At 42.3% G+C, this 23,004-nt stretch overlaps 1 protein-coding gene across 1 annotated transcript; it reads right to left on the reverse strand.

Moving 5' to 3' along the window:
• Positions 1-331: 331 nt before the first annotated feature.
• Positions 332-16,784, reverse strand: LOC139156143 (G2 and S phase-expressed protein 1-like; the record flags this gene model as incomplete). Its single annotated transcript, XM_070731446.1, is given in 11 exon segments — positions 332-515; positions 2,208-2,444; positions 3,702-3,762; positions 3,951-4,256; positions 12,107-12,239; positions 12,821-12,991; positions 13,351-13,928; positions 13,931-13,944; positions 14,024-14,081; positions 16,340-16,574; positions 16,696-16,784. Coding segments are annotated over 10 exon segments (1,914 nt in total), but the record flags the coding sequence as incomplete, so codon positions are not given.
• Between the last annotated feature and the right edge of the window lie 6,220 nt (positions 16,785-23,004).

A 23,004-nucleotide genomic window follows, 5' to 3' on the forward strand; every position in this document is an offset into this window, starting at 1 on the left:
AAAAACTGACACTCTTAACAAGAATATTTACGGTATGTCAAAGTATGGATGGCAGGCACTGATAGACTATTACTGTAACCAACATTTGAAAGAATTGCATTTACAATATTTTCAGGAGAGATGGATCTGCAAAGCACATTTAAAAGCAAAACCAATAAAACCCTTTATTTTTGAAATACCATAAAAGCCTTCCTAGTATAAAATATTACCATAATAAGTACACTAGGGGGTGATAGCATCTTTCCAATTCTGTTAAAAGCAGTACAGTAGTTGCAACATTAATTTTTACTGAAATACATGGTTTGTATTTTGACATGACAGATAAACTTACCTCCTTAGCTAGAATTACTTCTCCTGTTCCCCCCTTTTTAATAATGTCTTGTTCTATTTTGATAGAAGATTTATCTGGTGAAAATGTAAGCGCAATAGGTATAATTCTTGGTGGAGATAAGTCTCCTTCTGTTGAAGATGTGCTTGAAGACATCCATGTCTTGTTCTTAGTCACACATTTAGAACTAGGTAGAAACAGTGAAAAAACCATCTTTATTCAGAATTCCAACCCTGCAATCATTTACAGTGGTACCTCGTCATACGAACCCCTCGTCATACGAATTTTTCAAGATACGAACCCGTGGTTTGGAATTTTTTTGCCTCTCCTTACGAACTTTTTTCACCTTATGAACCCGCCACCGCCGCTGGGATGCCTTACCTCCGGACTTCCGTTGCAAGCGAAGCGCCCGTTTTTGCAATCCTGGGATTTCCCTACAGCATCGCAAAAACGAGGAAGTCCGGAGGTGGGGTTTCCCATGGAGGGGAGCTTCAGGGGAATCCCACAAGCGCAAAAACATGCGCTTTGGCTTGAAAAAGGGGTAAATTTTGGGCTTGCGTGCATTAATCGGTTTTCCATTGATTCCTATGGGAAACACTGTTTCATCTTACAAACCTTTCACCTTACGAACCTCCTCCCGGAACCAATTAAGTTCGTAAGACAAGGTATCACTGTATTTCTATTCAGTATTTGCAATTGTTTCTTTACCTCAATCTCACAGGAAAACAAAATTACACGAGAAATTGACTGTCCTTAAAACTTACACTAAAATAGTTAAGATACAGTAAGATTTTTGTTTCAATAGGTAATGTATCTTTTGCAAAATCCTTAAAACTCATGGATCCATATTTTCTTTATAATACTGTACAGTAAAAAGACAGCTTCTCGTAGAAATACATTGTTGTGGTAAATAAATAGTTACATCATTTGTACAACATCAGTCACAACCAATAGAAATCATAACTCTATTGTAATACATCACAGTATACTAATTGATAAGCTGAATAATTCCAATGCATTCAGTTGATGGATACCAGTATAGCATATCATAGAAAACCCTGCACTTTTTCTGGGATGTGTTTCCTTTCCTTTTCTTTCAGAAGAAGAATTGGTAAAGAGCCCAACCAAAGAATCCCTAAGACCAGGGGTAGGCAAAGTTGGCTCTATGACTTGTGGACTTCAACTCCCAGAATTCCTGAGTTGACATGACTGGTTCAGGAATTCTGGGAGTTGAAGTCCACAAGTCGTAGAGGAGCCAACTTTGCCTACCCCTGCCAAAGACCAATTGCACCCACAGAAATAGGCAAGACACCAGAATATAAACCCAGCAAACAGCACTCTTTATGACCACTGATGATGTTACCTAGATAGGGCAACGAAATATCTGCACAAAAACAGACAAGCTCAAAAGAGCACCAAGGACCCTTCATTTCAACCCTGACCTACAAATATTCTCCTTTATTGGTACAGAGAATTCCATGCTGAAACCTTGTAGTTTTCTGTAGAAGAGCTAAACTTGCACTCAAGATTTGAGCCAGAATCCCCTTTGGGGGTAGATAACCAACTTATTTATTTTCCACCTTAATTTTTTTACAAATAAGATAGCAAGCACATTCAACACATTTTTCTTGTTCTATTTTCTCCGCAACAACCCTATGAGGTGAATTGGGCTGAGAGAGGATGACTGGCTTTTATAGGCAAGACAGGATCAGAACTCATGGTCTAACTTTCTAATCTGGTCCTTTAATCAATAGGTCAAACTGACAGTCTATAAATTTGATAAATAAATAATATTCGCATTTTCTGAAATCAGAGATACGCCAAGGGTATATTAATAAACAATAATTGCAAAGATAAGGAAAAATGGCAGAAGACATACCTAATTCCCGCAGTCTTTTTAAAAGATACACTGGAGACTTGTCGAAGAGCTAAACAATTAGGGGATGACATTTTTCTGGGCACTGATTTGGGGGTCAGTGTTGAAATTCCTGAGATACTTCGACCAACATAGATGGGCAATATAGAATTCCTTCTGTCAGGAGTCTGCTTCACAGCAGAGCAGGATTTTAATACATTTCTTTCTAATTGTTTGATAGGTGTGGAAAATGGAGCATTGCTACAGAAATTAAGAAAACATAACAAATTTAGAACCCTAAAATTTCAACTAAGAGTCCTTATTTTTGGTAGCTTATTCATGTTACGTCCAAGTATTAGGAGGATAACTTATTTATTTATTTATTTATTTATTTGATTTTTATGCAGCCCTTCTCCTTAGACTCAGGGCGGCTTACAACATGTTAGCAATAGCACTTTTTAACAGAGCTTATCACAATGGTTTCAAAAGACATAGACAGTCCTTGTTTTATTGATAGTGATTCGGACTGGGAATTACAACAATAAATGATGCAGTTCTAAGGTATTATGTCCTGTGACCACCACGTCAACTTGTGAAGGCAGTTCCAGCATTTCCAGATGGGCAAATCCCATGCAGTCACAGTATCCCATGCTTGCCACTTGCAACCTCTTCCTGGCTTGTTTGCCTGTTAGAAACTGGCAGGAAAGTCACAAATGGTGATCAGTGATCATGGGATACTGTGACATTGTAATCATGAGCCATTTGCTGAGCATCCAGATCACAATCATGGAGATGCTGTGATGGCCACAACTATGAGGACTAAGTAACTCTTGTTTAGCAACATTGTAAGTTTGAATGGTTGCAGCACAAAGGGTCGGTCAGCAAGGACCACCTGTATTTTATAGGGTTCCAAGTCACCTGTACTTTATAATTAAGCTTAACAATTATTTAACAGGCAAACCTAAAGCTTGCCAATTGCCTAGCCCACTTATTACCAACCTCTGAAATTTCTGATAAGCTTATTACAATTCTCTCTGCAAATTGCAGCCATGGAAATTATCTAAATATATGGATATTGTAACACTGCAGGATAGCTTGACAGCGTCTTCATTTGTTTTCACAGGAAATTAAATAATTTGGATTCTATCAAAGTTCACCTATTTATTATTTATTTATTTATTTATTTATTTATTTGATTTGTATGCCGCCCCTCTCCGTAGACTCGGGGCGGCTAACAACAGTGGTAAAAACAACATGCGACAATCCAATACTAAAACAGCTAAAAACCCTTATTTTAAAACCAATCATACATACAAACATACCATACATAAATTGTAGAAGCCTAGGGGGAAAGAATATCTCAGTTCCCCCATGCCTGACGACAGAGGTGGGTTTTAAGAAGCTTACGAAAAGCAAGGAGGGTGGGGGCTATTCTAATCTCTGGGGGGAGTTGGTTCCACTTATGTTATAGAACAGTTCAATGAAGACTAACAATTGAAGTGGAAACCAGAAATTTACCTTTTAATATTGCTACCGGATAATACTGGATTTGATTGCAATACTCTGGCGACTTCATTTTCTGAAGAAAAAAAAATTAAGCAGAAAATACAGTTGACGTGTTCACATTAATTTTCTTCGATACATATTCAATTGCTTAATGTAATTCTAATCTCTTTTGTTGCCAGCGTGTACAATGGCATGTTAAGCGCAGAATCAACATTCTCCAAAAGTTAGCATAATTTAATGCATTAAGATTAATTTCCTTACCTCGCTTTAGGTTTGGAGCTGCTGCTTTAGAGTTAAGTTTGAAATTTGAACTTGTACTTGCATTTCCTGATATGTTTTTTGATAATACTGTCTGAAGACCAGAATCTAAACTTTTGTGCAGATTACTGCCTGCACTCTCAGATTTCAGGCTAGCTTTATATTTGGGTATAGTCACAGGATTTCCTTTAGCACATTTGGTTGTGGGTTGTTTTCCAGATGCATCAGAGTGGGCAGCATTCACTGAAAATCCTCTTATAGGTTTAACTATGGAAATCTTGCTTGTTACAGAAGAGTGCCTTGTTCTGACTAGGAAATAAGACAGCACAGACTGCATTATCATAATTGTAATCAAGCTTTTTTTTTAATATCACAAAAATAGGCACCAGTCCATTACAATAACCTTATATTCCGGATAGCAAAAAACATGTTTGTATAGTGGTACCTCTACTTACGAACTTAATTCATTCCCTGACCAGGTTCTTAAGTAGAAAAGTTTGTAAGAAGAAGTAATTTTTCCCATAGGAATCAATGTAAAAGCAAATAATGTGTGCAATTGGGGAAACCACAGGGAGGGTGGAGACCATTTCCTCCTAGGAGATTCCTAGAGGCCCCATGGAGGCTTCTCCCCATCTTTTCTGGCCCTGATTCCTCCCAGTAGATTCCTAGAGGCCCCACGGAGGCTTCTCCCCACCTTTTCCGGCCCTGTTCCCTCCCAGGTGATTCCTAGAGAGGTCCCACGGAGGCTTCTCCCTGCCTTTTCCGGTTACAGTTTCGAAGGCTCGGGTTTGTAAGTGGAAAATGGTTCTTGAGAAGAGGCAAAAAAATCCTGAACACCCAGTTCTTATCTAGAAAAGTTCGTAAATAGAGGCGTTCTTAGGTAGAGGTACCACTGTATATAAAATCACAAAAACAATGTGCGCTCCTTGTGCAAACTGTATCCCTACTAGCAGATATTTGTCATGATGCTGCATGCAAAAATGAAAAATAGATAACAGCATTCCATATGTCCCCAGACATATATTATTTTATAAGTGATCACTTTGGCTGGACTAGAGTTACTGTACCCTAATACCCTTCACCCCAACCACTGGAGCAATCCAGGAGGATGCTACTGTCACAAAGGAATCTGAAGCCATATAAGAAAATAAGATTACTTCCTTTCTTTCACACGTATTATCCATCTGGGTCACCAAGTTTATTTATGTCTTAAAAGAACCGTTGTACATACCTGAACGGTCTTCTCGATGCACTGGAAGGAGAGTCCAACATGGGTAATTCACCAATCTTATTGGTAGAGACTGAGTTAATTTAAATATTTAAATATGAGGTAGTCACCGCCCCTCAGCAGCCCCCAATACCTCAGTTTTAAAAACGAAACCAGTTTAAGGATAACCTGTTTATTGAACAATAACCATATAACCTCATAACTGTGTAACTTGAATCCCCAAACTCCAGCGACCTGGCGAAACAACCATGCCGGGTGGGTTTGGACTCTCCTTCCAGTGCATCGAGAAGACCGTTCAGGTATGTACAACGGTTCTTCTCCACTGCATCTGGAAGGAGAGTCCAACATGGGATATGCCAAAGATTACTGCCCATGGGAGGGAAAAGGCTGAGCTACGGTCGCAGGAGTTGAACACACTTGCTGCAAAACCCGTCTCCCAAACGAAGCTTCCGCCGAAGCCACTGAGTCCAGTTTGTAATGGCGTATAAAGGTGGTAGGAGACGCCCACGTAGCCGCCCTGCAAATGTCCTCTATGGACGCCTGAGTCCTCCAAGCCACTGAAGTGGCTGCACTTCTAGTGGAATGCGCTGTTACCCCGGTTGGTGGTACTTGAGACCGGGCTTTGTAAGCCTCCTCAATACAGTCTTTCAGCCAGCGACTGATGGATTTAGCTGACACTGCCAGACCCATTGATCGCTGACCAAAGGACACAAACAGTCGCTCAGATTTCCTGAAATGTCCAGTCCGTCTGATGTAGATTTTCAAGGCCCTCCGAACATCTACCTTGTGCCATCTCAGCTCGAGAGGGTGCTGTCCATGTGTGCAAAAGTCTGGCAACACTAACTCTTGAGCCCTATGAAACCCAGAGTTGACCTTGGGGATAAATGTAGGGTCTAACCTCAAAACTACCCGATCAGGGTGGAATACACATAAATCTGCACACGTAGACAGGGCCGACAGCTCCGACACTCTGCGTGCCGACGTAATTGCCACTAAAAAGGCAGTCTTTAAGGAGAGCAATCGTACTGGAATAGTTCTCATCGGCTCGAAAGGAGGGGCTGTCAACGCCTTGAGTACCAGGGAAAGGTCCCACGTCGGGAATCTGTGTACTGGAGGCGCATGAGTGTTAATCGCGCCCTTAATAAAATCCCTAATCCAAGGATCTTGTGCGAGGGAGCGAGCATGGGGTACCCGGATGATGGTTGCCAGAGCAGCTAAATGCCTTTTCAAGGTATTCGGGGCTAACCCTTTCTCTATACCTGACTGTAGGAATCGTAAGATTGACACAACCGAAGCCTCCCCCGGATTAAGGTGGTGATCCAAACAAAACTTACAGAAGGCCGCCCAAGTGGCCTGGTAGAGTCTTACCGTTGAAGGGCGACGTGCTGCCTGAATGGTGGATATAACCTCGTCTGGCAAGGCTTGCTGTCTCAGACCCGCCCTTTCAAGTGCCAGGCGGTCAGTTTGAACCACTGAGGGTCCGGATGGCAAACTGACCCCTGAAGCAACACTACCTCGGAGTCCGGAATCCTCCACGGGGGAGACACCGACAGGGCTACTAGGTCTGCAAACCAAGGCCGTCTCGGCCAATAGGGAGCCACCAAGATCATTTCCACCCCCTCCCGAATTGTCTTGTCTAATATTCTTTGAATAAGACACGTGGGGGGAAAGGCATACAGTAACCCCTGGGGCCATGGTGACCATAGGGCGTTGACCCCTTCCGCCCCTGGCGTCGGAAACCGGGAGAAAAACCTCTGTAATTGGATGTTTGCTGGGGTGGCGAACAGGTCCACCAATGGAAGACCAAATCGTAGCACTATCTGCTTGAAGAGTGCAGGGTCCAGCTGCCACTCCGAAGGATCCAGAGTGGACCTGCTCAGCCAGTCCGCCTGCACATTGCTTGTCCCGGCAATATGCTCCGCCGTCAGAGAGGCCAGATGAGATTCGGCCCAATCGAAGAGGTCCGTCGCTTGAGCCATGAGGCGATGAGACCTGGTACCTCCTTGATGGTTGAGGTGGGCTTTTGTGGCCACGTTGTCCGTCAGAACCAGGACATGCCTGTCCTGAACCCAGGGAGCGAAGGTCTGAAGGGCTAAGAACACCGCTCTGAGTTCGAGAACGTTGATATTGACCTGGGTTAAGTCCTCCTGAGACCACAGGCCCTGAGCTATATGAGGCCCCATATGAGCGCCCCAGCCCGACAAGCTCGCGTCTGTTGTGATGATCACACGCTCGTGGCTGCGAAGAGGAGAACCCTGGATCAAAGCTGGGGACAACCACCATGCCAGCGACTGCTTGACTGAAGCTGGGAGTTGCACCTTTCGATGGGAGTGACTCACCTTGTCCCTCTGGGCCGGAAGAAGAAACCATTGGAGGCCCCTCATATGATGGCGAGCCCAAGGCACAATCCCTATGGCTGAGACCATAGTCCCTAGTACCTTGGACAATGTCGCCAACGGTATTTGCCTTTGTCGACGAAGGCTGGTTACCAATCTCCGTATATTGAGGACCCTCTCTGGTGTTAGCGAGACCGTGTCCTCTGCAGTGTCTATGATGGAGCCGAGGTGTTGGATTGATGTGGTGGGATGAAGATGGCTCTTCTCCACGTTGACCGTGTACCCGTGCCTTTCCAGAGTTTCCCGTGTGAGCGCCAGATGGTGTTGCGCTTGGACCATAGACTTGGACATAACGATTATGTCGTCCAAGTATGCCATAACTCTTATGGACTGGGCCCTTAGATGTGCTGTCAGAATGTCCATCAGCTTCGTAAAAGTACGGGGAGCCGAAGATAGGCCGAACGGCATGGCACGGTACTGGTAGTGGACCCCGTTGAGACAAAACCTGAGGTACCGACGATGAGCTGGCCAAACCGGAACATGCAGGTAAGCCTCTTTGAGGTCGATAGAAGTGAGAAAATCGTTGTGCCGAACAGAGGCCAAAATCGACTGCAGGGAGTGCATGCGAAATCTGCGATACCGAATGAAGGTATTCAGGAGCTTTAGGTTTAATATCATCCTGAACCCCCCCGAAGACTTCGGCACCAGGAACACAACGGAATAAAATCCCGTGCCCTTGGCATGTTCGGGCACCTTCTCTATTGCTTGTATGTTGAGAAGGTGTGTTATCTCCAGTTGAAGATGACGCCTTTTGAGTGGGTCTCGCGTTAGCGGACAGGTGACAAACCGGTTTGGCGGGGGCTGCAAGAACTCCAGGCGCAGTCCTCTTGATATTGTGGCCCTTGCCCATTTGTCGGTGGAGGTAATCCTCCAGGAGGCACTGAAGCGTTGAAGTTTGCCTCCTATGGGCTGTAAGGGATCCAAGTCATTTTGTGCGCCTGAAGCCACGTTGGTTCCCTCTAAAAGGACGCCTTGACTGCTGGTATCCTCTGGGCCTATCCTGAAAGGCCGCTCGGTCCCCTCTAAAGGTGGGTTGGCCATACTGATTTTGGGGGTATGACCTATTAGTCTGACTAGCCGAGGAAGAGGAATCCCAACGAAAGGGCTGACGGCGAGCGTAAGGATTGGGTCTACGCTCCTGGCGCCGGTATGCTCTGGGGAGGGTCTTACGTTTGTCCTTATCCTCAATGAGGACAGGGTCCAAAGCCTCTCCAAAGAGCTTCTCCCCTTGGTATGGAGATGATGCCAGGTTCCACTTGGACTTTAGGTCCGCTGGCCAGCTCCTCAGCCAAAGGAGGCGTCTGGATGCAAGTGACGCCGCCATCCCTCTGGCCGAAAACTTTGCGGCATGGAGAGTTGCATCCGCTGAAAACTGCGCAGCTGCCCATAATTTACTGAGGTCCTGCCGTAAGCGACCTTCTTCTGGAGATAGGCGGGCTTGCACCTCCTGCAACCACATTATGGAGGCCCTATTGAAAAATGAAGCTGAGGTCGCCGCCCTAAATGCCCAGCTTGCCATCTGATGGGATTTTCTTAGTAAAATTTCCGCCTTTCTATCCTCTGGTTTCAAGCTGTCGCCCGTTTCAGATGGTACCAAGGCCTTAGATATCAAAGTCATTACCGGCTGGTCTATGGGCGGAAATTCTAGCAGCTTTTCCATGTCATCATCTAAAGTATAAAACTTCCTTTCGATGACCGAAGGGCCTTGAGCTGCTGCAGGCTGCTGCCATGGGCGCTTGATGCTTTGCCTGAATATGTCCGAGGATGGCACATGATCAGTCTCGGGTTGGGGCTCCTTGAATAATACTGCCGAAGGCTTAGGGTCATCTGAGGCCTCAGTAGCCTTGGTTGGACCCGGTAAATCTGCCACCTGCTTAGCTTTATGCAGCAGAATCTTGAAAAGGGGAGCCTTAAAGAGTCCAGCTGTCACCGGAGGATCAGGAGTTGTCTCATCATCCGAAAAGTCGTATTCTCTTTCGGCATCCTCTAGGGGTGACGGCTCCTCCATCCAGGACCCCATACCCGAGGGGGGCGGTGCAGCCCATAGGTTCCTGGGCTGTGCTGGCTGGGGGTGTTGGATATTCTGTTGCACCCCAGCTGCCATCCCTTGTGAGTAAACATCAGAAATGAGTCCCTGTAAGGCAGGGGACATCTGCTGCCAGGTATCTGGTTGCACACGCAGCCCAGCCGCAGTGGGCGTAAAGGTGGCAGAAGGGGCACTCTTCAATGAGTGGCTGGCAGACCCTGGCCTTGGTAGCTGAAGGCCAGATGGAGGAGCAGCCTGAGGCATAAATGGGTGCTGCCTCTCTGGAGACCAATCTCTCTCTGATAATGTCTCTGAGGGTCTCAAAACAGATAAGGCTGGTGGATCCCTGGCCTGCAATAAGGGAGAGACGGTTCTTGGAGCTAAGAGGGCTGCCTCCAGTTTCTGCTCCAACGCTTTAATGCGCCTCTCTGCCTCCTTGATTGAAGAAGAGGCTGTGGCCTTAGATTTTTCTTTGGACTTCCCCGTACCTTTATCCTGAGGCAATACAATGGGGGAAGATGCTTTCTCTAAGGTTTTATCCTCCATTACTCACGGTTAACAGTTGTTCTATTATTAACAGAAGCTGCAGCACGCTGACAGATATAGCTGTCACTGAGCAAATGCACTCAAAATGGCGTTTTGGCACTTCAGAGCCTACGCCTGAGTTTGACAGGTTGGTCGCGCCCATTGATTGGGCGGAGAGCAACCTTATACCCGCCTAAACAGGGCGGGCGCGGGCATCCGTTGACTCAAAATGGCGTTCCCGCTCTTTTTTGCCGCCCTCGCCAACACAGGGAGCTTCCAGCAATTTATGCCCCCCCCACACAATTCGCTTTTTCGAGCCAGCCGATCCAAGCGGCTTCCCCGGCTCTGCAAACGGCTTTTCGGCTTAGGCGGCAAAGGCGGCGGCGGCGGCGTCAATCAAAAGCCGCCGAACAGCTGAGAGGCGCTGGCCCGGCGCCAATTCAAGCCGCCTTCATTCTCCGCGGCAATCCTGCAGTTCTACATTGAAATTCTGCAGTCCAAGCTTCCCAGTGAGGGGGGCGGACCCCCTCACCTTCAGCTGACAGCCGGGTATGACCACTGAGGTCGGGGACCCTAGGCTGAGGTGCTCCTCGTTAGGCATGGTACCCACGGAGGGAAGGGAAGCTCGAGGAGATTAACGGTGGGGGTTATTCTGCCCGCGGAGGGCAGAGACCCCTTAATTTCCCTTTCAAGAGTCACTGCACCTGCAATTAGAAAGGGGAGAAAAAACAGAAATTAAATAATTAATTATTAATATTATTATTATTATTTTTATTATTATTATTATTATTATTATTATTATTATTATTATTAATGCTTCCTCAGAGAAGCAAACTCAACAGTCTCTACACTAAGACTGAGTTTTTAAAACTGAGGTATTGGGGGCTGCTGAGGGGCGGTGACTACCTCATATTTAAATATTTAAATTAACTCAGTCTCTACCAATAAGATTGGTGAATTACCCATGTTGGACTCTCCTTCCAGATGCAGTGGAGAATAGCATCTGAACCTAGCTTTGTCTTGCTATGAACATACAAGTCATTGTTCTTACTTAATTAGAATATTAATCAACACATTTTAAAGACATCATTACCCATGAATCAAACCAGATAGGAGCAATTCAGACTCAGATCTGTATAATTCTTAGAGATATTTATTTGATAGAGCAGTACACTGGTACCTCTACTTAAGAACGCCTCTACTTAAGAACTTTTCTAGATAAGAACCGGGTGTTTAAGATTTTTTTGCCTCTTCTTAAGAACCATTTTCTACTTAAAACCCAAGGCCGGAAAAATTTCCCAGGAAACTTGAGAGCGGCACGAAGACCTGGCCAGCTTCCTGCCATGCCCCCTGGTTTTTTCTCTCTGGTGCAGTGTATGGGAGGCAGCTTTGCACCGGGTTTATGGGAGGCACGTGCTCCTCCTCGCCGCCTCAGAGTCCTTCTGGGTTTTTTTAAGCCTTAAAGTTGGGATTTTTTTTATTCCCCTCACCTCACCTTCTTCCTTTGGCAGCGACTGTCCTCCTCCTCTTCTTCCTCCTCCTCCTCCCACCCAAATTCCGAGCTTTTATTTCTTTTACATTGATTCCTATGGGAAAAATTTCTTCTACTTACAAACGTTTCTACTTAAGAACCTGGTCACGGAATGAATTAGGTTCTTAAGTAGGTGTACCACTGTGATTTATTGTACTTGTCTTTTATGTTCTGATACATTTACAATCAGTTTTAACATATTTAAAAGCATTTGCTATTAAATTTCACACTTTTAAAATGCTGCTAAGATGCTTGTGCTGTTGGAGAATTTACTCAAGAGAAGCATCGTTGTCATTGTACTTTAATGCAGTTTTGTCTTCTATGAATAGCTGTGGCTCCTGCCTTCCCCTTCCCCACTCAGTGTTCAACTCTGACTACTTGAACATGTTTTCATTAAGTCACAGTTCCCATTCCATGCTATGCACTAGAATCAAACTACAACTGAATAATTACCACTTCCACTTTTAGGAGAAATTGACAGACTTGAATTGAAACTTGAATTTATGCTGGAAATAGAGGAGGAAGATGAAGTATTTCTTCCCCTATGAACATTAGTAGGTTTCAGTTGTCTCGTTTTCCTTTCCAACTGTAAAGACAATGATAAATTATTTGCCTGTATGGTAAAAAAATACAATCAGGTATATTATTCTGGCCATTATGCTTTGATTTTTTTTTCTCATCAAATTGCATCTCTCTACCTGAATAACTGCAATTGTAAGTACATGGCTATCTCTTCCATTCCATTATAGTAGAGGTCCCTAACCTTTGGTCTGTGGCCCAGTGCCGGGTCCGTTGGGAACCAGACCAGGCAAGTAATGCATGTGCAAAACCATGCCCCTCCTTTCCCACAATGTTGGTCCACAGAGGCAGAAAGATTGGGTACTGCTTCATTAATAGCATATGGATTTTCTTCTGTTTAGTATGAAAAATTAGGTCAAATTAGACAGAACTTGCTTCTTCGCAAATTACATTTCTGTATCAATTTTCTCATCTTGATACATTGCATGGGAGAAAATCAAAACAGTTCTCAAAGATACACTAGTTAAAATGTATTTTTTAATTAACTTGTTATGTTAAAAGTTTAAATCATGGAAAAAGTACTTTCAGATAAAATACTGAAATGACATGTATTTGAACATCCAAATTGATTGATTGAAAAGTATTCACCTTGCTGGGAGTAGGGAGAGTTCTCTTGCTTGGCATGGATGAACTGGTAGAAAATGACAATTCTCCTGCATCTGAAGCTACGCTTGATTTGTCAGAGAGCAAATCTTCAGATGATCCCATACTGTTCGAGTAAATCTTGTTGGAAGAACTAGGCAATTTTCCTTGCTGGGGCTGCAAGATTTGGATTTGAAATATTTGTAAAACAAATAAATATCAGAATACAAAAATCTCATGTTATTTCTATTAAATGAAAACTATCTTGAATAGTTTTGCCATCAAACAATACTCATCACTTTCAACTAGCATTCTGACCAATCCAGGAAATACACAAATGTTTCAGATTCAAACAATAACCTTAAAAATCAGGAGCACAGAGCTACATGCTTTCTCAAAAACAGAAACATAAAATATCAACAAACTCACAGATTTACATACCAAGTAGACAGAAAAATTCTATTCTACTTAGAATTAGATTGCAATATCATGACACAACTGAAAGCTTAGGTATAATACAAAATAAAAACCTTTACCTCGCCTGCTACTAAGTAGTTGTTATTTCTAAGTGCAGGTGATGCTTTTACAGTCTGAAATTTGCTTTTTTTAAGGCTTGTGTTATTCTTTGCTTGGGGTGAGGATACAGTGTCCATTTTAGGTAACTTGTCTGTTTTAGCAGGACTTGGGGCATTTAGAGACACTTGGGGAGAACGTGGGCTGTCCATTATTGCGACAGGTTGCCGTAAACCCTTCTGAAGTTGCTTGCTTGGGCTTTCCCAAAGACAGTATGTCTCTCTTCTAGTGTTTGTTGGAATTTTATCTGCCCCTATTCCTTTTTCAAAGATTTTCAGTTTTGACTTTGATTCTTTCACAAACTTTTCAACAATCGCTGTCTTTTCCTCCTTCAGACGAATAGTATTATTTTTTTCTATTTTGTTTCCATTTTTAAGCTGCAGAGCTAGCAAGTGAGCTTCTTTAAATATTTCCACAAATTTATCTCCTGCAGGAGGGCTCCAAGGGAGGTCATGTGCATGTGATCGAATTTGACTTTCTCCGTGGGATTCAAGGCGCACAGCAATGCATTTTTCTTTATGGCCCACTGGTCCAATAAAACTTCATCTTCATTTCCACTATAACGGAGATAAATTAAGTCAGGTCCACATACTTCTCTCCATTCTTAATGCACCTTGATTTTAATGCTAATTTTACCTTGTGGGAGATAGTGAAAGGTCAAAATCAAATTTTTCTTCAGTCAGGAGGTGAAAATCTGAAATTGCAATAGTACATCATACATTACTATTGTAACATTTATAATAGTTAGTGAGATGGGTGGCATATAAATTTAATAAACAAACATACCTGGGATTCACTTTTTTTCCTACAGGAACCAAATTATTATTCAGCACCCCTTCAAATTATTGTACCATATTGCCTCCAACAGGCATTGGTTTCATGAACTTTCAGTTTACTGGATTGACTCTGCTTAACAGATATTCACAGGATAGGAACATCTCTTTATTTATTCATATTAATCGAATGAACGCGTTACTAATTGGTGTGGAACCTATGTTAATAGCATTTATAATAGGAAAGATATTTGTTAGCAAGTGAGCTTCTTTTGAACTTTTATCCCAAAAAAATTTCAACGCAGGAAGTGTCTACATATAGCAAATGGCTTGGTTAAAACATTAGCTTTAACAATAAGCAAAAGTAATGATAAGAAAGAGAATTATCTTTGGTTATTTTCATTAGGGATTTTAAACATGATACTCAACTTATGACCGTAATTGAGTCCAAAATTTATGTTGTTAATTGAGAAATTTGTTGAGTTTTGCCCCATTTCAGTGTTCCCTCTAATTTTTTGGGGGGGTGGACGGAAAAGTATAGTGTCTGAGCGGCAGTCCCTTCGGGACTGGGCGGCACAGAAATAATAAATAAATAAACAAACAAACAAACAAACAAAAAACCCACCCTGTTTTGACTCAGAGAATTTCAAAATAAAATACTGTACTGTGTGTCTATAACAGTGAGCTCATAATAGGGCAACTCTATCAATATCAAAATGCCACTTAAATAGTTGAGCTAGTTTCAAACTAGATTTTGATTTTCTTTCTTTCTTCCTTACTCCCATTCTTTTTCTTTCTCTTTTCCTTCCTCTCTTTTTTCTATCTGTTTCTCTCTCTTCCTCTCTTCCTCTCTCTCTCCTTCCCTCTCACACTTTCCCTCTCGGCTTCTGGGCAGGTTTGGAAAACTCTGAGTTGATGATGATTTTTAAGTGAGCAATTGCTCACTGCTCAGCTTAGAGGGAACTATGCCCCATTTTACAATTTTTCTTGCCATATTTAAGTGAATTGTTTGTAAAATTAATATGGCTTTCCCATTGACCTTGCTTGTCAAAAGGTTGCAAAAGGTGATCACATGACCCCAGAATACTGCAACTTTCCTAAATGTGAGTCAGTTGCCAAGCATCTAAATTTTGATCATGTCACCATGGGGAAGCTGCAACAGTCATAAAGTGTGAAAAACAGTCATAGGTCACTTTCTCCAGTGTCGTTGTAACTTTTAACATGCACTAAATGAACTGTTTTAAGTCAGGGACTAACGGACATTTGCTTTGTGTTTCTGGCAGATAGTGATGTAAGAATTTGCAAGCTGATCAATAAGTGAGCTGGGATGGTGCAGCAGGTAGAGTGCTGTACTGCAGGCCACTGAAGCTGACTGTAGATCAGCGGTTCAAATCTCATCACCGGCTCAAGGTTGACTCTGCCTTCCATCCTTCCGAAGTGGGTAAAACGAGGACCCGGATTGTGGGGGCAATATGCTGGCTCTGTTAAAAAGTGCTATTGCTAACATGTTGTAAGCTGCCCTGAGTCTAAGGAGAAGGGCAGCATAAAAATCAATCAAACAAACAAACAAGTAAATAATAGATGTAATAGGATGTCCTGGGTGCAGAAAAGAACACCCTGGAAGAAACTACCCTGTCATCATCATCATAATTAATAATAATAATAATAATAATAATAATAATAATAATAATTATTATTATTATTATTATTATTATCTCCAAGGACTTGGAGCGGCTCACAACAGCAACAAAATACAATATGATACAAATCCAATATTAAAACTAATTTAAAAACCCATTATTACTAAAAAACATTCAATTCTACACAATCACACCATTCTCAAATGCTAGGGTCAGAGAGATGGGGGAGGGGGGGAAAGAGGATAAGTCCCCCCATGCCTGGTGGCATAAATGCGTCTTTAACATCTTGCAGAAGGCAAGGAGGGTGGGGGCAATTTGAATCTCCAGGGGGGAGGTTGATTCGAGGGCCAGGGCCACCACAGAGAAGGCTCTACCCCTAGGTCCCGCCAGACGGCATTGTTTAGTCGACAGGACCTGGAGAAGGCCAACTCTGTGGGACCTAATTGGCCGCTGGGATTTATGTGGCAGAAGGCGGTAGGTATTCTGGTCCGATGCCATGTAGGATCCATGTCATGGATCTGTCAAGCTGTTTCTCTTACCTTCAAGTGGACTTAGATTGATTTTTGTATCTTTCTGTAAAGTCACAACAGAACTTAGAACAGTGTTTTTCAATCTTGCACATGAATATGATTGTTCCTGTAGTCCAGGGGTCCCCAAACTTGGCAACCTATGGCACCTTATGGATTTCAATTCCCAGAATTCTCCAGCCATCTACTGTAGTCTGTAATTTTTCTGGAAATCTGTTGGAAGCTTCTTGTATGTGAAGTGAAATGTCTTCAAAGAAAAACAAGAAAGTTCAGTTACCTCCTGAAAACACCTTTGGGACAACCATGATCTGGATGGCAGAGAATGGATGCTACATATCTAATCTGGATTAAAACAGGGGAGCACTTACCGTTTCTTATTTCAAATCTATTTCTGAAAAGTCCTCGTGGTTTTTCGTTGTATATTTGCTGGAAAACGTCATTATCTTCCAGGGAGGTCCTTGCATAGTGTCCAGTTGCTATTGCATCAGCTCCTGGAATAGATTTGGAAAAAACAAAGGCAAATTAGATACTTTTATTTCACGACTTTTGTTTTTTATGACTTTCTTCTGTACCACTTTGGTAGGAGGAAACTCCACTGAATTCAGTAATACTTTCTCTGAATACAAAAGTGTATGACTGCACCTTCAATTAAGACACAAATTGATCTGAAAAGCCAGATCTTGATAGGCTGTAAAAAGATTATATGCCAAATTAGCACTGATTTTCAGGTTTATTCCACACCTAGGTTTTTCAGAACAGAAATCACCACTGAAACGAGAACTTACCAATGTTATTCATAGCATAGTGTAGGAAATAATTGAATTTGATGTTTTTATTACATATAATATCAGGATTAGGTGTCCGTCCAACTTCATATTCATTTAAAAGATAGCTGTAGGTGGAAATATAAAAAAGAAATTGGCACATATTATCATACATGGTGGACGTGTCCTGAGACTAAAATATTTTGGAACAAAGTGGAGAATTGGATAAATGAAATAACAAAGGAGAAGATTAAAAAATCTCCTGAATTTTTTCTATTGGGCATTTCAAATACAAAGTATAAAAAAGAAATTTATTATTTAATAATACATATATTGGTTGCGGCCCGAATAGTATTCGCACAGAAATGGAAAGAAAAGACAATACCAAAAGATGTTGAAGTGTTTAAAAGAATTATAGAATGTGCAGAATTAGATATGATGACTAAACGTTTGAATAATCAAACTGAAACAGAATTTTACAAAATATGGGACAAAGTATATGAGTGGTGGAATTTTAAAAATAGTATTAATAATTAAACATATAAGAATATATAACCATTGAAAAATTATAAGATAGAATGAAATAGTATATAGTATAACCAAGTTAGAAGAGTTTATTTTATTTTTTCTGTATTACTAATATTTTCTTTTTTCTCTTTGTACAAGTATACAATATTTTAATAGATAAAGAAATTTAATTAATAGGCTTAATATTAAAAACATAGAGTTAAATTTAATAAGAATGTAATCTACACATGTGGCATTTCTGTATTGATCTGATAACAGTTAGGGTTTTTATATTTTTGTATTAGTTAGACTTCGACGACAAGCGGAGCAATGGCAGCTCCTTAAATGTTTAGTGTTGTATGTCTTTGTCTGTCCTTTTGAAAAACAATAAAAATATTTTTTTTAAAAGATAGCTGTAGGTAAGGAAAAAAAATACACTACAATGATTACGAATTTTTGGAAATGCAGAGGCATGTTTACTGCTCCACCAAGAATCCCAGTTACTTGATATAAAGCTAAAACCTGAATCATATCAAATTCATCAGAAGCAGCTAACAGAATAGAGAAATCTCTTTGCCCTGACCAGATTTTACTGAGGTTGTTTCAGTTTATAATTAGCGCCTTATTTTAAATCATTTAAAAATGAAAAAAAGGATTGGTTTATAATAGTGTTTTTCAAATGACCCTGGGATGCTGCAACCATCATAAAAATATGCAGTTGCCATGTGCCCAAATTTTAATCATGCGACCAAGTGGATGCTGCGACAGGACTGGCTGTAAGTAATTTTTTTCCAGTGCTGTTCTAACATCAAACAGTTACCAAATGAATGGGTGTAAGTCAAGGGCTACCATTACTTCCATATTATCCCCAGGAAAACCATGTGCCTGTATTATACACATCAGAAATAAAATTCAACTCAAGAAAGTCTGCATCTTTAGTTTATCATTGGTGGCTCTTCAAATAAACTTCCTTCAAATCCATGGTGGATTGCTTTTACTTCCAGAGGCAAAGGAGATTTGTTATAGACTTCAGAATGTTCTAAAATTCTTTATATAGACTTTTCTAACCAAAGCATAGAGCTTTGATACTTTGCTAGATTATAAAGAGCAGTAGAGGAGAGAACTAACCAAGGAAGCTTGCAAAGCCTACATAGGAAACCCATTAACTTTGTTTCTCTTATTAATCTTCCCGGTCACACAAGTTTTCCTTCAGCAATTCTCTTACCTAAACACTTCATTCCAATATTCTTTAACATAGAAAACTTGGCGAAATGGAATATTGAGTATCTGACACACTTTATATGCATCTTCATAATCTTGATTGCCTTGACAAATTCCTTTTTCATCCACCAAGTCCCAGTTGTTCATGAATACGCCAGTCACATCATATCCTGTTCAGATGTGGAAAGTAAGAAATGAGAAAGTATAAGAGACAATAATATACAAGAAAAATTAACATACGGTACTTACAAACTTACAATACTATACAAGAAAAATGAACATGCTTACAAATAATATTAAATCTTTCACTTTAAAAAAGTGTTTTGAATCATCTCCGGGACCGCCTTCTGCCGCACGAATCCCAGCGACCGGTTCGGTCCCACAGAGTTGGCCTTCTCCAGGTCCGGTCGACTAAACAATGCCGTCTGGCAGGACCCAGGGGAAGAGCTTTCTCTGTGGTGGCTCCGACCCTCTGGAACCAGCTCCCCCAAGATTAGGATTGCCCCCACCCTCCTTGCCTTTTGCAAACTCCTTAAAACCCACCTCTGCCGTCCGGCATGGGGGAACTGAAACATCTCCCCCTTGCCCATGTTGTTTTGGTGTTAGATTGATTGTGTGCTTGTTTTTTAATATTCTGGGGTTGTTTTTTATGAATTTTTTAGCTTAAATTGTAATTGGATTGGTGGGTATTGGATTTGTTATTATGTATTGTTTTTACCTTGTTGTGAGCCGCCCCGAGTTTGCGGAGAGGGGCGGCATATAAATCCAATAAATCTAATCTAATCTAATCTAAATCTATGGCAAAAACTCATATCTCCTCCACTTTATCCAGTTTTGGATAATTCTTACTATGCTAATATAAAATATACTATTCCACGAATAATACATTGTGAACATGGCAAGTAGAAAATCTTCATTCTAGCTAGATTTAGAATTAGAATTGAAAGGGACCTTGTAGGTCATCTAGTCCAACCCCCCCACCCACCCCCAAGCAGGAGTTCCTACACCATTTGAGACAGATGGCAGTCCAATCTCCCCTTGAAGGTTGCAAATGTTGGGGCTCTCATGACCTCCACTGGCAAGCTGTTCTACTGGTTGATCGCTCTCACAGTCAGAAAGCTTCTCCTCACTTCCAGGTTGAATCTCTTTTTGGTCAGCTTCCATCCATTATTCCTTGTCTGGCTTTCTGGTGCCATAGATATGTCAGAACATGTAGGCAATAATGGACTGAATAGATTCTGGCCATAGATTGCCCATGAAAACATTGAATTAGCTCATGTTTAGCTTCATCATTAAAATATAGAGACTGTTTAGAGAAGGCTGTAAAGCACTATAAAGCAGTATATAAGTCTAAGTGTTATTGCTATTATTAAAATATAAAATGAAAAATGAAATAAGAGTTTAGCAAAAATATCTTTCAAAGTCTGTGTGTGGGTCTCAATATATAACAATATCTATCTGCAATTCTTTTAAATCGAAGGTATAAGTAAAACAAAGGTGCAAGTGAAACAGGGAATTATGGGAGTTGAAGTCCACAGGTCTTAAAGTTGCCAGGTTTGGGGACCCCTGCTAGGCATTTGCATTACATTGCATACCCTTCCTTTTCCCCCCACAGCCTCAGCCCCCCCACCACCATTTCAGCATATAGGGAATTAGGGTATCCATGTCAGCTACCATTTCATCAGATGCACAATCTGATTACAATTTTCTCTTTATGCTTGCATCAGGCAATCTATGTCAATATTGAACACCCCCCCCCCCAAACTTCACTGTGCTAGAAAGGGGGGGCATTATTTCATCCTCACACCAACCTCAGGAAGATGGAAGGCCGAATCAACATTGAGTCTGCTGAGATTCGAACTGCCAAGTTGCAGGTAGACGGCAAACAAGGTGGTCTTTGATTTACGACCACAATCCAGCCCAAAATTAATGCTAGACGTTTGTTAACTGAGTTTTGCCCCGTTTTACCACCTTTCTTGCCACAATTGTTAAGTTAATCGCTGCAGTTAAGTAAGTAACCTGATTGTTAAGTCAATCTGGCTTCCCCTGTTGACTTTGGCCAAACAGAAGTTCGCAAAAGGGGATAGCACAACCCCAGGACTCTGCAAAGGGCATAAATATCAGTTGCCAAACATCCTAATTTTGATCATTACAGGCAATGCCACAATGGTCCTAAGAGTGAAAAAATGATCATAACTCACTTCTTTCATTGCCATTGTAACTTTTAAAGGTCACTAAAGGAACTGAGACTGCCTTCTGCTGCACGAATCCCAGCGACCGATTAGGTCCCACAGAGTGGGCCTTCTCCGGGTCCCGTCAACTAAACAATGCCGCTTAGCGGGACCCAGGGGAAGAGCCTTCTCTGTGGTGGCCCCGACTCTCTGGAACCAGCTCCCCGCAGAGATTAGAACTGCCCCTACCCTCTTTGCCTTTCGTAAACACCTCAAAACACACCTTTGTCGTCAGGCATGGGGGAATTGAGACATCTCCCCCGGGCCTATACAATTTATGTATGGTATGTTTGTATGTATGTTTGCTTAATAATGGGTTTTTTAAAATATTTTAAATTGTAAATTATTAGATTTGTTATGAATTGTTTTATTGTGCTGCGAGCCGCCCCGAGTCTACGGAGAGGGGCAGCATACAAATCTAATAAATAATAATAATAATAATAATAATAATAATAATAATAATAATAATAATAACTGTTGTAAGTCAAGGACTACCTGTATTCAAAATGCTTTGCCTTCTTTCAAAGCACATTTTTTAAAGCTGCTCCCTGCAACCCTGGGCTCTCATAGTGGTCTTCCATCCAAGCATTTAGGCTGAGGCTGCTTAGCTTTTGCAGATCAACCACGGTCATCTATGTTGACCCTGGACTTAATGAAGCACAGTGGACCAACACCAGCAGATGACATGGAGAATTCTGGGAGTTGAAGTCCGCAAGTCTTAAAATTGCCAAGTTTGAAGATTTCTTGGCCTACAGCAAAGGTTTTATGTTTGCTATGCTTTAAATCCCTGGTTCCCAACGTGGAGCCCACAGGGAGCAATTTCATTTTTAATGGGGGCAATTGGAACCTTGTTTAAACCTAGTTAATGGCCTTTTAGGCTTCCTCCGTGTGAGTAGTTCACTTTTTGAATAATAAGAATTATATGTGGGGAGGGGGAGGTCTCGCGATTTTAGAGATGCTTAGGTGGACATGGGCAAATAAGATTGGGAACCACTGCTTTAAATTCTAATAAACTTCTGACTTTCAAAGTGAGACTTTTGTGGTGCACTGTCTGTTCAATTGTTATTAAGTGCAGATATGTTAATGATTTGGGGTGTCCCCCCCCCCCGACATGGGTAAAAAGAAGACTCAGAATATGCTGAGGGAATATGGGGGTGGGGGGATATGCTGACTCTGTAAACCGCTTAGAGAGGGCTGTAAAGCACAGTGACGCTGTATATAAGTCTAAACGTTATTGCTCTCGCCACAGTCCTCAGGAATCCGACCGGAAGGAGCATTTAGCCGACCGGAAGGAGCATTTAGCCGACCGGAAGGAGCATTTAGCAAGGGCAACTCTTTCCCTCAGGCTTCGCCCACCAGATGCTACGAGCCCTCTCAAAGGCCTTCGCAAAGGGAATGCCGGGAGTTGTAGTCTCCATATACCGGAACGGAAATTCTCCTGAGGGAAAGAAAGCGCGAGTGGATGAGGGAGAGTTAAGAGGCCGGGTATGTGGGGGTGAAATACAGGGCTGGCTGCTCTCCGCGCCCTCCCCTTGTTCTTCGCTGGGGAAGCCTCACCTCTTCTCCTCAGTAGCAGAGCCGCCACGGCGCTGTCCACGCCGCCAGACATGGCGCACACCACATGCCGTCGAGCGGCTCCCATCATGGTCTAGCTTTGCTGCCTCAAAAGGCCGGCCGGCCGCGCTTCCTTTCCCGACCGCAGCCTCTCTGAAGGGCAGAAGCAGGACGGGGCCGCCCCTGTGGGCGGAGCTGAGCTCACAGAAGGCCGGGGAAACCGGGCTTCCCCTCGGCTCTCCTCCGGGAGGAAGAGGGCAGCTTTGGCGGGGCGTGAGGGAAGAATCCCGACAGTGGGAGGGGACTTTCCTGTCCTTTTATCTTTGGGTCATGCAGCGGCTGAGGAGGAGGATGGTGGAAGCTGACGTCCTGCCTTTTTTTATTCACCCCAGGCGGAGGA

This window comes from Erythrolamprus reginae, unplaced genomic scaffold (genome assembly GCF_031021105.1).
Source record: "Erythrolamprus reginae isolate rEryReg1 unplaced genomic scaffold, rEryReg1.hap1 scaffold_335, whole genome shotgun sequence".
In the NCBI taxonomy this organism is placed as follows: Eukaryota; Metazoa; Chordata; class Lepidosauria; order Squamata; family Dipsadidae; genus Erythrolamprus; species Erythrolamprus reginae.